This window comes from Labeo rohita, chromosome 18 (assembly GCF_022985175.1).
Source record: "Labeo rohita strain BAU-BD-2019 chromosome 18, IGBB_LRoh.1.0, whole genome shotgun sequence".
In the NCBI taxonomy this organism is placed as follows: domain Eukaryota; kingdom Metazoa; phylum Chordata; class Actinopteri; order Cypriniformes; family Cyprinidae; genus Labeo; species Labeo rohita.
This window is the reverse complement of record NC_066886.1, coordinates 12,627,005-12,639,877: the sequence shown is the minus strand read 5'-3', so window position 1 is coordinate 12,639,877 and position 12,873 is coordinate 12,627,005. Positions and strand designations below refer to the sequence as shown.

At 34.2% G+C, this 12,873-nt stretch overlaps 2 protein-coding genes across 2 annotated transcripts; both read right to left on the bottom strand.

The window, feature by feature from the left end:
• On the bottom strand, positions 1 to 7,724 carry morf4l1 (mortality factor 4 like 1). The gene is made up of 12 exons (XM_051135794.1): positions 7,577 to 7,724; positions 6,478 to 6,524; positions 6,040 to 6,107; positions 4,801 to 4,887; positions 4,598 to 4,678; positions 4,419 to 4,444; positions 4,082 to 4,170; positions 3,898 to 3,999; positions 1,803 to 1,891; positions 1,472 to 1,644; positions 644 to 728; positions 1 to 428 (listed from the first exon to the last, which is right to left on the bottom strand). Exons 1-12 carry the CDS (start codon positions 7,614 to 7,616, stop codon positions 344 to 346), a joined length of 972 nt encoding a protein of 323 aa, XP_050991751.1. The 5' UTR covers positions 7,617 to 7,724; the 3' UTR covers positions 1 to 343.
• Positions 7,725 to 9,079: 1,355 nt separating this feature from the next.
• Positions 9,080 to 10,256, bottom strand: rxfp3.3a3 (relaxin family peptide receptor 3.3a3). The gene has a single exon (XM_051135506.1). It carries the CDS (start codon positions 10,189 to 10,191, stop codon positions 9,148 to 9,150), a length of 1,044 nt encoding a protein of 347 aa, XP_050991463.1. The 5' UTR covers positions 10,192 to 10,256; the 3' UTR covers positions 9,080 to 9,147.
• Positions 10,257 to 12,873: the final 2,617 nt, after the last annotated feature.

The window sequence follows — 12,873 nt, the reverse complement described above, 5'->3', positions numbered from 1 at the left end:
TCACAGCTGAGAAGGAGAATTTATTGACTGACATGTTTGAAAAAAACAAAAACAAAAAACACAAATGATGCAGCATTTCAACTATACATGACCAGGATGTGTTTATCAATGTTACATAAACCAAAAAAAATGGATCAATAAAATGGGAGCAATTACCAGCAGCTTTCTGAAAGAGATTTAATCCTTATCTGGAATACCAGACATCACCCTTAGAGTACTGAATCAATATTGACTGATGTTTTGGGCACTAAGATCTTCCACAAAATTGACTGAATGGATTTTAAAAAATAAAAATAAAATGAGGATCAGAACATAGCACCAAACATCCTCACTGTCTTTGACCTCAGACAGCTTTGCGATGATATTCCGGAGGTGCAACCTCATAGTCGCTTGCACTAAACAGAGACGATGAATTCTTCACCAAATACCTAAATCGAACATAAAAGTCAGTTACTACCTGCAATGTATAAAATCCATTTTAAAAAGTGGTTTTCATAATCTGCACAGTTTGACATTAGGCCAGCTTCACTGAAAACTAGTGTACAAGATCATCAATAAAATGCCTTGCCAATAACCTGACAGTCTCAGAAAGTTACTCAAACTCTAAAAGCAAAATCAAAATATTAAATGAGATTGTACTTACTTTAAAAAATCTTGCAGGTAGCTGAGAAGCAGGGCCAGACTCTTCTCATCCAGAGGTGTGTAGGCCAGCATTGCTCCAATTCTCACTGTCAGAAGACACAAAAGATGTTATGATCACCAAATTACTAATAATGTCGATTAAAACATTAAAACTTTTTTCCTTTGCATTGTTAAATTAAAGGATTAGCTCACCTCCAGAATAAAAACTCCCTGTTAATTTACAATTTACTTACCCCCATGTCATCCAAGATGTTCATGTCTTTTGTTCATTTAAAAAAAAAAGGAATTAATTAATTAACCAGGATTTCTCACCTGCCCAACAGGTTGAAGGTCCAAACTGCAGTTTCAATGCAGCCTCAAAAGGCTCTACACGATCCCAGAGTAATAAGGGTCTTATCTTGAAAAGAATAGAATTTTTTTTTTTTAAGAAAATTACCAGTCATTTCACTAGATAAGACTCTTATTCCTCAGCTGGGATTGTGTAGAGTTTTTTGAAGCTGTACTGCAACTTGGACCTTTATCCCATTAGGTACCATTGAAGTCCACCATATGGAGAAAAATCCTGGAATGTTTTCTTCAAAAATCTTAATTTCTTTTCGACTGAAGAAAGAAAAACATGAACATCTTGGATGACATAAAGGTGAGTAAATTATCAGGAAAGGACGTGATCATGGGCATGGATGAACATTCACCTTCCAGTAAAGGTTTGTAGCATTCAAAGATCACATTTAAAGATCATTCTTGTTTTTAAGTATCTAAAATTGACTGGTTGCTTTGATTTTTAGGGTACAACTGGGCTTCAAAATGCAATTTGCATTCAAGTTCATACCAAAAAGCCTAAGTAGGTGCGGCGCTCCGTAGATCTTCGACATGGATGTATCTGGATGGTTTGCTAGGATCTCTGCATATTGCGGCCTCTCAAATTTGTAGAGGAGCTGAGTGCCCAACATGACATTGAAGTACTCGCGGATTCCAGCAACCACCTCATTCACGGCAAATTCCCTGAGTAAAGATCGGGTATCTCTTTAGAAACTCTCTCTACATCATGGGAATTTTTGTAAAAAGGGCATTTCAAATTAAATGGATGATTTACACAACAAATTAATCATTCATGGTGATATCAACCAGATAAGATTTTTACATATGGCATACAAACATACTTGTTATCAGAGTTTCCTCTTGACTTCTTGTAATTTGCATAGTCCTCCAGGACATCATCTACATTCTTTTTTGCAGGCAAGTGAAAAAGCTAAACAAGAGAGAAATAAAACCACAAATATTTTCACAGTGCTCATTTGGACATGTTCACACCATGTCAGAATAAGCATAATTACAAGATTCCGACTTGTAAAAAGTTCACGTCTTCATAGAACTCGTAATTACAAGCTGTAAACTCAACAGTTTCAACAGCAAAATGTAGTTCAGTAGTTACCTTTGTAATTTTCCATTCAATAATAATGCATAAAACTAATGACTAACATTAATGTCTGAATAATGCAGTAATCTAAAAATTTAATTATTAACAAAAAATACTTTGTGACTAGCACATAGTTGAATACATCTATGAGTTTACTAATAGGCCATTTGCATAACTGCTTCCTTGATAGATTGTAGTTTCATCTATTAACGAATTAGTTCACTCCTGAATTAAAATTTCCTAATAATTTCCCCACTCCTGTGTCACACAAGATGTTCATGTCTTTCTTTCTTGAGTCGAAAAGAAATGAAGGTTATTTGAGGAAAACAATCCTAATTTCTCTCCATATAGTGGACTTCATTGGGGTTGAAGGTCCAAATTATAGCTTCAATGCAGCTTCAAAGGGCTCTACACAATCCCAGCTGAGGAATAAGGGTCTTATCTAGTAAAATCATTGGTCATTTTCTAAAATAAATAAATAAAAATGTATATACTTTTAATCATAAATGCTTGTCTTGCACTAGCTATGCATCCACGACTTCATGCATTACGTAGTCAGGTTGGAAAAGTCACGTGTGATGTAGGCGGAATGACTTTGAAGCTGCACTGAAACTGCAATTTGGACCTTCAACTCATTTATCCCCATTGAAATCCACTCTATGGAGAAAATAAAAACAATTCCTTTCTGACTGAATAAACAAAGATATCTTGGATGACATGGGGGTGAGTAAGTTATCAGGAAATTTAACTCAGGAGTAAACTAATTCTTTAATTACTCAAATTGCAAATTCGTTTTATTTTAAAGCGGTCATCATATGCCCATTTTCCACAGGTTGATATAATTCTTTAGGGTTTTAATGAAAAGTCTATAATATACTTTTGTTAAAAATTCTCAATGGTTGTGTAAAACAACACCCTTTTTACCATGCCAAAATCAGCTCTGCAAAAATCAACCCATTCTGAGGGATTGTTCCTTTAAATGCAAATGAGCTCTGCTTACCCGCCCCTCTCTTCTCTCTGTGGAGTGACGAGCCTGTTTACTTTAGCCGAAATTAGCGCATTTAGTCACGAAACTTGCTAACTAGCATGTTATTAGGAAAGGTGATTGCAGAGATTTATTTAAAAAAACATTATATTCACTTCTGCTGTAGGTGAAGCTGGATCACGAATGATTTGCGCCAACATAGACGCATTTATGTAGATCGGGAGGCGCACTCCATTCACAAACAAACGTAATCCACTGCATCTTCAGCGGCTCAGATGTTGGGAGTAAATGATGGCCACTATGATCATTACATCCGGCAACACAACACCTCAATCGCTCAATCTGAGACTGTTAGCTGATCTGAGGTAAGACGCTCATGTCAATCAACTATCGTGGGAGCGGCCTCTGTTGGTGTGACGCCAAACTGACAGGCATCTGAGAAGGGCTTGATTTGAAAAAGGGGATATTACTTTACAAATTCATTAAAAACCACTGCATTGATTTTTATCATTATAGGGTAGATGTGTACACTGCCAACACACATTAATGTTCAAACAACATGCAAAAGTGAACTTTGCATCTGATGACCCCTTTAAAGACATTTCTAGTAGAATGTCACCTAGCAATTACGTTAATTACAACATGATGTGAAAGCAGAATTATATTTCAAAACTCAATTTAATTGTAAGACCGGTTTATTCAGATATACATAAATTCTGCAAATGTTCAGAAGGAAAAATCATTCATCATTTAAACAGCACTCTGTAGTAACATTATTACTATGCAGTACAGTGGAATGAAGTGCAATGAGGGAGTTGGATTAGATTGCAAAAGGGACGGTGTTTGCTGTTACCTGCTTCTGTCTAGTGATCAGGTCCCAGTCATCTACCAGCCACGGTTTTAACTCTTCAGGAATTTTTACCTTCACTTCTACTCTGTTAATGAAAGTCTCCTCCTGCACACAAAACCAGTTAAAAACAGTCTCCTTTTTCACTTCCAACTCATAAATATGGACCATTTAATTTAAACTGACATACACTCTCCACAGTTGGGTCAACACGTGCCCTCTTCTTGCGTGGGGGGTGAGGCATGTCCCCAGTGCTAGTGCCCTCTCCAGCCCCTGGTGCTGAGAGGCAAACAAGACAAGAGATTGTTATCAGTAAATAATCAATGACTACATACCAAATGTATGAATTATACCACATCTGCAACTACTTTTTGATAAATACAACTTGGAGAACAACATGACAGATGTGTAAACTAACTGTGAAACTCTTTAAATGGTATTTAAATACATTTATAATCAGAAAGTTCAATCAAACTACTTTGACAGGTCAAAATCCATCAGTATTTGTACTGCGAATTGGAACTTACTCTTTTGCTTCTTGTTCTTTGTTTTTCTAGTGAAATGAACAGAATGCCCACGGTTAAATATGCACCAGCAAACAAGAGCTTGCAGTTTTGACAGTTCATTTTACAAATTCTCAATGAGGCAAAAAGCAGAGTTCATTTGAGGGCACTTCAACAGTAAAAGCTGACAAAGTAACACTCACACATCTACATTTTTTTGCTGCACAGCAGCGATTTTCTTGCTCGGTGCGACACCCCTCATCCTTCCCTCAACATAATGGTCTCTGCAAAAAACAAAACAATATTTTGCATTAAATCATCAAAAGACAAACATACATCAAAGATTTAATTTCATTTCTTTGAAAAATCTGTTTTGTGTCACTTGTTTATAAACTTCATTACTCACTGGTTTGCCTTCTGAAGCTCTTTCTGTTTCTGCAGATTACTGTCCACATATTTGAGCACACGGCTTTCAGGAACCCATTCGTCCCAGCTAGAAATATATTGAAAACACATTCTTAGTATGAAGTGATCAAATTGGTATAAAAAAAAAACATGGTAATTGTCATAAACTACATTAACCATTTCAACTTACACTACCAGTCAAAAGTTTTTGAACAGTAAGATTTTTAATGTTTTGGGTTTTTTCTGCTCACCAAGCCTGCATTTGATCCAAAGTACAGCAAAAACAATACATTTTTTAAATATTTTTACCATTCAAAATAACTTTTCCATTTGAATATATTTTAAAATACAATTTATTCCTGTGATTTCAAAGCTGAATTTTTAGCATCATTACTCCAGTCACATGATTCTTCAAAAATCATTCTAATATTCTGATTTGCTGCTCCAAAAAAAAAAAAAAAAAAAAAAAAAAAAAAAAACTATTATTGTTATTATTATTATGTTAAAAAACAGCCCAGTAGAATTTTTTTTCAGGTTTCTTGGATGAAAAGAAATTTCTGAAGAATAGCGTTAATTTAAAATAGAAATATTTTGTAACATCATAAATGTCTTTATCATCACTTTTGATAAATTTAAAACATCCTTGCTAAATAAAACTATTAATTTCTATAATTTCTTTACCAAAAAAATCACAAAAAAAATTATACTGACTCCAAGCTTCTGAATGGTATAGTGTATAATAATAATAATAAAAAAAAAAAAAAAAAAAAAGCTTTTTTATTTCAGATAAATACTGATCTTTGAATCTTTCTATTCATCAAAGAATCCTGAAAAAAATGGTACTCAACTGTTTTAAATACTGATAATAATAATAATAATAATAATAATAATAACAAATGTTTCTTGAACAGCATATTAGAAAGATTTCTGAAGAATCATGTGACACTGAAGACTGGAGTAATGATGCTGAAAATGTAGCTTTGATCAAAGGAATAAATTACATTTTAAAATATATAAAAATAGAAAGTTATTTTAAATAGTAAAAATATTTCAAAATGTGACTGTTTTGCTGTATTCTGGATCAAATAAACACATGCTTGATGAGCAGAAGAGACTTTTAAAAACATTAAAAATTTTACTGTTTACACTACCAGTGTATATAACAAAGGGGATGCTAACTTTGTCCTAACTACCAATGAATTTTCAACCATTCAAACCAGCACCTTGTATACAGACTTACTTCTTATTCCATCCACTGTAATGAATAAAGTATTTCACTTGTTTGTCCTTGATATTGATTCTTACACACTGCAAGGAAAGACATAAAACATGCATAAACATCCAAAACATTTTTCAGAAAAATTATTAGATAAACAATACAATTTAAATAATGTTTAACATTAAAATTACACTTAGACAGCACAACCGGGAGTTAAAAATAATTAATTCACATGAAAGTAAAAAAAATGGTTAAATGTATTCTGTGCCTATTTTATTCAACTTAATACAGAAACAATATCAAAGGCATAAATCCTTACCTACATCAAACACAGACTACATTTACACTAAAAAAGGAAATTTCCTTTTTTGGTGTTATTGCTAATGTTATTGCTACTAATAAATAAATCAAACAGGCTTTTGAAGGATGCAAAATGGCATGGATGATTCAGACAGATACCTTAGCTTCGTATAGCAATGGCCCATGAAAGCACAGCACTCGTTCACCTGAAATACATCAGAAACAATGTGTAATGACGTCCACAGGTAGGAAAATAATGTTTATTGTGTGTATTTTTAGCAAATGCGTTCAAAATAAGTCAGAACACACACACAATATTTAAAAACACATTAATAATGGCGTTTATTGTAATTTTCTGCCTGCTACAGACATGATTCAGCTCATAAAAATATTATATATATATATATATATATATATATATATATATATATATATATATATATATATATATATATATATATATATATAAGCATTCCTATTAAACAATACTAAAAATCAACGCACAAGTCAGGTTTTAATAAAATGCTATTTATTCAACTAAACAGATTTTGCATGTCTGTATAAAAAAAATGTGTTAACATTAACTAGTCGTATCAGTCAAATCCTCGATTAACTCTCCGAATGCTATTATCAGCTCATTACACGATCTTTTGTTCAATGAATCGCTAAGTAGTTCAATCGAACCAATTTGTTCATGAACTAATCATTTAGGCGGTTCAAAAAGAATCGATTCCAAACAACGCTTCGCTCAGTAATCGGACCTCGCTAGTTGTTGTTTAATGAGTTGAAGCAGCTTCTATCATCTCATTAGCGACGTAAATAATCTTAAAACAGCTCTGAGCTGACATTCCTAGCACTGTGTTATGAATGGCAATGTATAACCATTCCCGCCAGGACTTCAATGTTATAATGGGAGCTTCCTGTAAACAAGGCCTGCTCGAAGCTAATGGGCTACATAGACAAGAGCTAATGTTTTGTTTCAGAAACACGCAGCTGTGTGCATGTATAAACACTGTACAACAGTGGCACTAACGTGCAGTCGTGCATGCGGTTGACTGCTAATAAACACATTTGCACAATTTACACAACGCAGTTAGCACTGCTCGGCTAAAACTGCTTTTCAATGCACATCTTGCTGTGTACACGCGCCATTGTGCAGTGCCAGCGCCCGCTTCCTCTGCACGGCTGAATGAGAGCATACACCGAACAACTGAGGACTCCGTTAGCGGAAACAAAGCTTTCTTGTAGGGTATCTTACCTTCTTGAAATTTAGGTTTAGGGTCCTGTTTAGGCGCCATTCACAGATTAAACAATAAAAATAGCTGGAAAATCAAATCCAGGCATTGCCAGCTCCGATTTAATTCACACAGGGTGAAGGCGCCGCGCTGCGTTTCTATGACGCACTTTTTTGGCGCCCCTGTCAGGTGACTCCCATAATAAACACCATTTAACCAGCGGCACCCGTTGAAGCGTCACAAAATTTGTGCACTGCTCACGGAAAATCATTTAGAGCAGTATAAGGCTAAATTTAAAGCAGTATCTATTTATATTTTACGGACAGTTAACCTGTTTGTATGTCGAATCACATCTCTTACAGTCTGATATGTGCAATGTAAAATATAAAAGTTCACAGCTGGGATAAATTATTTTTATTGTATATTTTGCGTATTTTTATTAAAAAAAAAAAACTTTTTTAAGGATGAGTGTTATTGAGTGCCTGTGTGTGGTGCAATGAATTTAGATTCTTACAATATTGAACCATTAAAATATATGTTTTGTGTTTTTATTCGTAATTCTGGTCCTTAACCCATATCTGATCCGTTTTATCTGATGGTCCTATAGATTTATAATTATTAAGCTATTTTGGAGCCAGCTGGCTCGTTAATAATGCCTTTTTTAATGTTCAGTAGTTTTTTGAAGATGAATATATATATATTTTTTTTTTTTTCCAGGTCCAGGTGCTGATCTCTTTCATTGGTTTCGGAGTACAAGGAATCCTTGTGATGTCCAAGATATTCCCTTTCTGTCACCTGATGTACACTTCTCCCACTATGTAGCATAGTCATGTAAAATTAAGGTCAGAAGTACATCAATATTGATTTATTCATATTATGTCAACTTCATTCACAACTGGAGATAAGCTTCTGTTTTACAATATTTTAGTATTTAAAAAAGACAGACTATTTTCAAACATACATTTTTTTTTTTCATTTTTCAGTTCAGTTCACAAAAGATTACATTGTTTAAATTACAGAAATACCCATAATGATCCATAATTTTCAGCTTAATCGTTCATTGGTTTTGTAATATCAGTTAATAAATTCCATCTGGTCTCTAAAGAATAATTATTGATGCAACTAAATGTGATGATAATGTATTATTGGTATTAACAATATTAACATTACATAGTTGTATAATAAATGTGTCAAAAAATAGAGACAAATAAAAAAATGTTTAGTGCTGCCGATGAATCGCATCCAAAATAAGTTTTTGTTTACATAATATGTGTGTGTGTATGTGTGTGTATTTATGTATATATAAATACACACACATGCATGTATATATTTAAGGGAAAATGTCACCTTTAAATATTACATATATTTATAAATAATATAAATTATATGAATAGAAATATATACATATAAATATTTTCGAAATATATACTCTGTATTTATATATACACAACAAAAATACACAACACACACACATGTAAACAAAAACTTTTATTTATGATGCGATGAATTGTTTGACAGCACTATTATATATACATATTTTGCATATAAATTATTTTCTAACTTTAATATCGATGCATTTGTGCCGCATCGCGCTTTACGCATGCCTCCTAGATTTCTGAAAAGACCTCTTTAATAACCAAGGGGCAATATTTGACAAACAATTTTTCAGTTTCTTTCTCAATGCCTTTCTCGTAAGACAATATATAAACGGATTTAAGCAACTATTAGTATGCGCTAAGCAAACAGTAACGGGAAATACATAAGTATGGACAACATAATACGCCTCATCCCAGTGAATCACGTTTAACTTCACCAAAACACCCCAAAATGTAATTGCGTGGTTCGGCATCCAGCAAAGAAAGAATGAAAGAACCACAACTGTGATAGATTTGGTGACTTGAATCCTGCGCTTTGAATGAACGTTATTCAGATTTCTCTTTCTCAAAAATCTCAAAAGCAGCAAATAGGACACGGACAGGATCAGCATGGGCAGGACAAAAGCAACCAGGATTTTTTGCAAATGATAAAAGGCTAGCCAGTAATGTCCAGCAGGAAACTTCAGTAAGCAGAGCTTCTCTCCAGCCACGTTGGTCACTGTGGAGAAAATCGACGTTGGCGCGGTGGCGACGGTAGCAACGACCCACAAAATTGCGCAAACCCATTTGACAGAGCTTGGTGTTGGGGGACGGATCCTGTTCTTGGTGGCTGAAGCCACGGAGCAGTATCTAGTGATGCTCATAGCAGTGAGGAAGAAGACGCTGGCGTACATGTTCATCACGGTGACCGACAGTATGATCTTGCACATGGCGTCTCCAAACGGCCAGCTGAAATCCATAGCGGTATCCACCGCCCAAAACGGCAGTGTCAGGACGAACTGGAGGTCTGTGACAGCTAAGTTAATGACGAAAACATTAATAGTGGTGGTCTGCTTGCAGTGTTTCACTCTCATGATGAAAAGAACGAGCGAGTTCCCAATTAAGCCTATCGCGCACACGAGAATGTACACCACGGAGATCATGATCCTCAAGACCGGGCTCCTGTCCGCGGTCACGTCAATGTCCTCCAGATTTCCAAATGTGACATGATCCTGAGGGGTTCGGTTAAACACCCTGCTGCTGCTGTTGAAAGGGTCACCCATGGTTAAGCATCTAATTGCGCGTTCCACCTGCGACCTGCGCGCACGCTGCGCTCAGCTTGTGTTGAATAGGGTTTCTCAGCGGTTTGCCAACCAGTCGTGCGCTTCTGCTAATATAACCAGAGGTACAAGCGTCTTGGTATCACCCGCCCTTGCAGGGCAAAGATTGGCTGGAGTGGTTTTGACATGTATGACAGCTGGGGGGAATTGTGGGGGGTTAAATCTTTGAGAATCCGTCTAAATCTGTGTTTCAAAAAGGGTTTCAAAACATTTTAGTGACCACAAAAGTTAGAGTACCAGTTAGGTTGCCAGTTCCAGTTGTCTTCAAAAATATGTTCGCAACTTAAAAGCGTAATAGAAGTAACCATGGCAACAGTAAGCCTCTGGAACACTTTGACAGTATTCCGAATCCGTTAGAATCATCATCTGATGAAGCACTGACAAAACTTAGATTTTTTAGTAGATGACCTTATTTTTCCCGTAAGAGCGAGCGAGGTCATTTGTATATTTTTTGGGTCTGGCTTCCGGTCTCATCCATATCCAGCTATTTTTAGCTTATTGTTGCTTGATATTGCAAGTTGGTGTTATGGTATTATTTTAACGTGTTACTTAATTATGAACACACTGATTTGTAGTGCAAAGAGTTTTATGTCTACTGTTGATATTCTTCTTGATATTTTCCTATAGTGGCTAATGAACCAGAAGTCTTGCCCATAAGCTTGCTTATGCACTGATGAATAAGGTGGATACAGATAGCACAAATATAACACAAAAAGTGATTTGTTAAAAAGTTACAGCTTTTATTTGGTTGCTCGTTTATTTAACAAATGGCACCCCTAAAATAAAGAAACTCACCTTAAGAAATAAAATAATTACATTTAAGTAAATGTAAATGAATAAATAAATAAAAAGAAAGATAGATAAAAATATTAATATGGTAAAAAATTAATACGGAAAGTTTCTTCATATTAATACAATAGCCTACATTGTGCTTTTTTATTTTTTAATTTTAGAGAGTGTAGATATATTTAAGGAGAGACACTGCAGGCAAAAACAGTTTTTTCATACACCTGTCAAATTTAGGGCTTTTTGGTTTTTCATAAAGGGTTTTTTTCAGACTAGTGGAAAAAAACCCCTAAGATAATATATAAATTAAATATGTATAAATTATTGTTTAATTTATATAAATATATATAAATTAAACAAGAATTTTGTTTATATATATAAATGATCAAGTGTTTAGATTTTTGTACTAGAAATGTAATTAGCACGTATTTCATTAAATAATGCCATTTGCATATTTAAACCTAACATTTTAGAAAAATTGTAATACAAAAAATGTTTGCAATTATCTGTGCAATCAATCAACTGGGAAAGTAAGGTGATAACTACTAGAAACACAATTTGTTGAGTCAGCTTAAAATAACTTGTTACCCTGCTGCCTTAAAATTTTAAGTTTAGTCAACTCAAGTTTAGTCAACTTGAAATGTTAAGTTGTACTGACAATTTAGATGTGTTCATTAAACGTAAAAGCAAGTAACCCAGCTGCCTTAAAAATTTAAGTTGAATCAACTCAAGTATCTAAGTTGTCACTTAGTACAACTTAACATTTTAAGTTGAATAAACGTTTTTTAAATTCACTGAACTTAAAATTTTAAGGCAGCCAGGTAACAAATTATTTTAAGTTGACTCAAATTTTTTTTTTTTTTTTTACGGTGTAGTCTAGCCTGTTCTCAGTAAACGAACAGAACAATATAGCGCGCATCCCATCCAATAAATCGCAATAAGGTTTGCGCTTTGTTACTTATGATATGAAACAAAGTCTCAGATTACAAATTCTGTCCATTTTATGACAGAATTCAAACAACAAATGCCATTTTGGCAGTGTTTAATGTGGAGTTCAAGAGGAAGTGATCATCTCCTCTGCTTCATTACTAATTACAGCACAAAATAAACCTGAATAAACATCAGAAGGTATGTTAAAATATGGAATACAACTTACCGAAATCCAAATTCGAATCATATTTACCTCAGGAAAAAAAAAGTTTGGTGACCATAAACTTGTTAGTCACCAAAAAAAATGAGCATTTTGCTAAATATATGCACAACATATTCATTAAAATGTTTACTGTTCTTCAGTGTTTCATTTATGTTAGAATAATTCAAGTTTTAATGACAGCAAAAATGAATTATGTAACTAACTTTATTATTTAAGAAAATTTGTTATGTACTGTGTCTGATGTATATCCAAAATAATCAATATAATTCTGCAACCAGAAGTCAAACAAAGAGACCGAAATACAGATAAGACAGAAATAGAAAAGATTTAATGTATTTGTTTTATTACAGCTAAACCGCTCTCTACATAAACAAGTAACATTCATTAAGTAAACAATGTATCCCAATTCAAATAATAAATAATTCATATAATATTTTGTACAAACTGGTATTGGTTTCCTGTACATAATGGTTTCTCTCATAGCGTACCATACAGTAAGAGAAGAACTTAAGGCAGAGAGTTCATACTTGCCAGTTACTGGTACAGCTATAACAGACTGACTGTCTAGTGGTATATTTCAAGGACGTAGCGGATCAGTGGGCACGTGAAATGTATGATTTCAGTGCAATGTCGAATGGGAGATTCGTGTAGAATGACGGCGGCATCAATTTTGTGTGCTATCATGT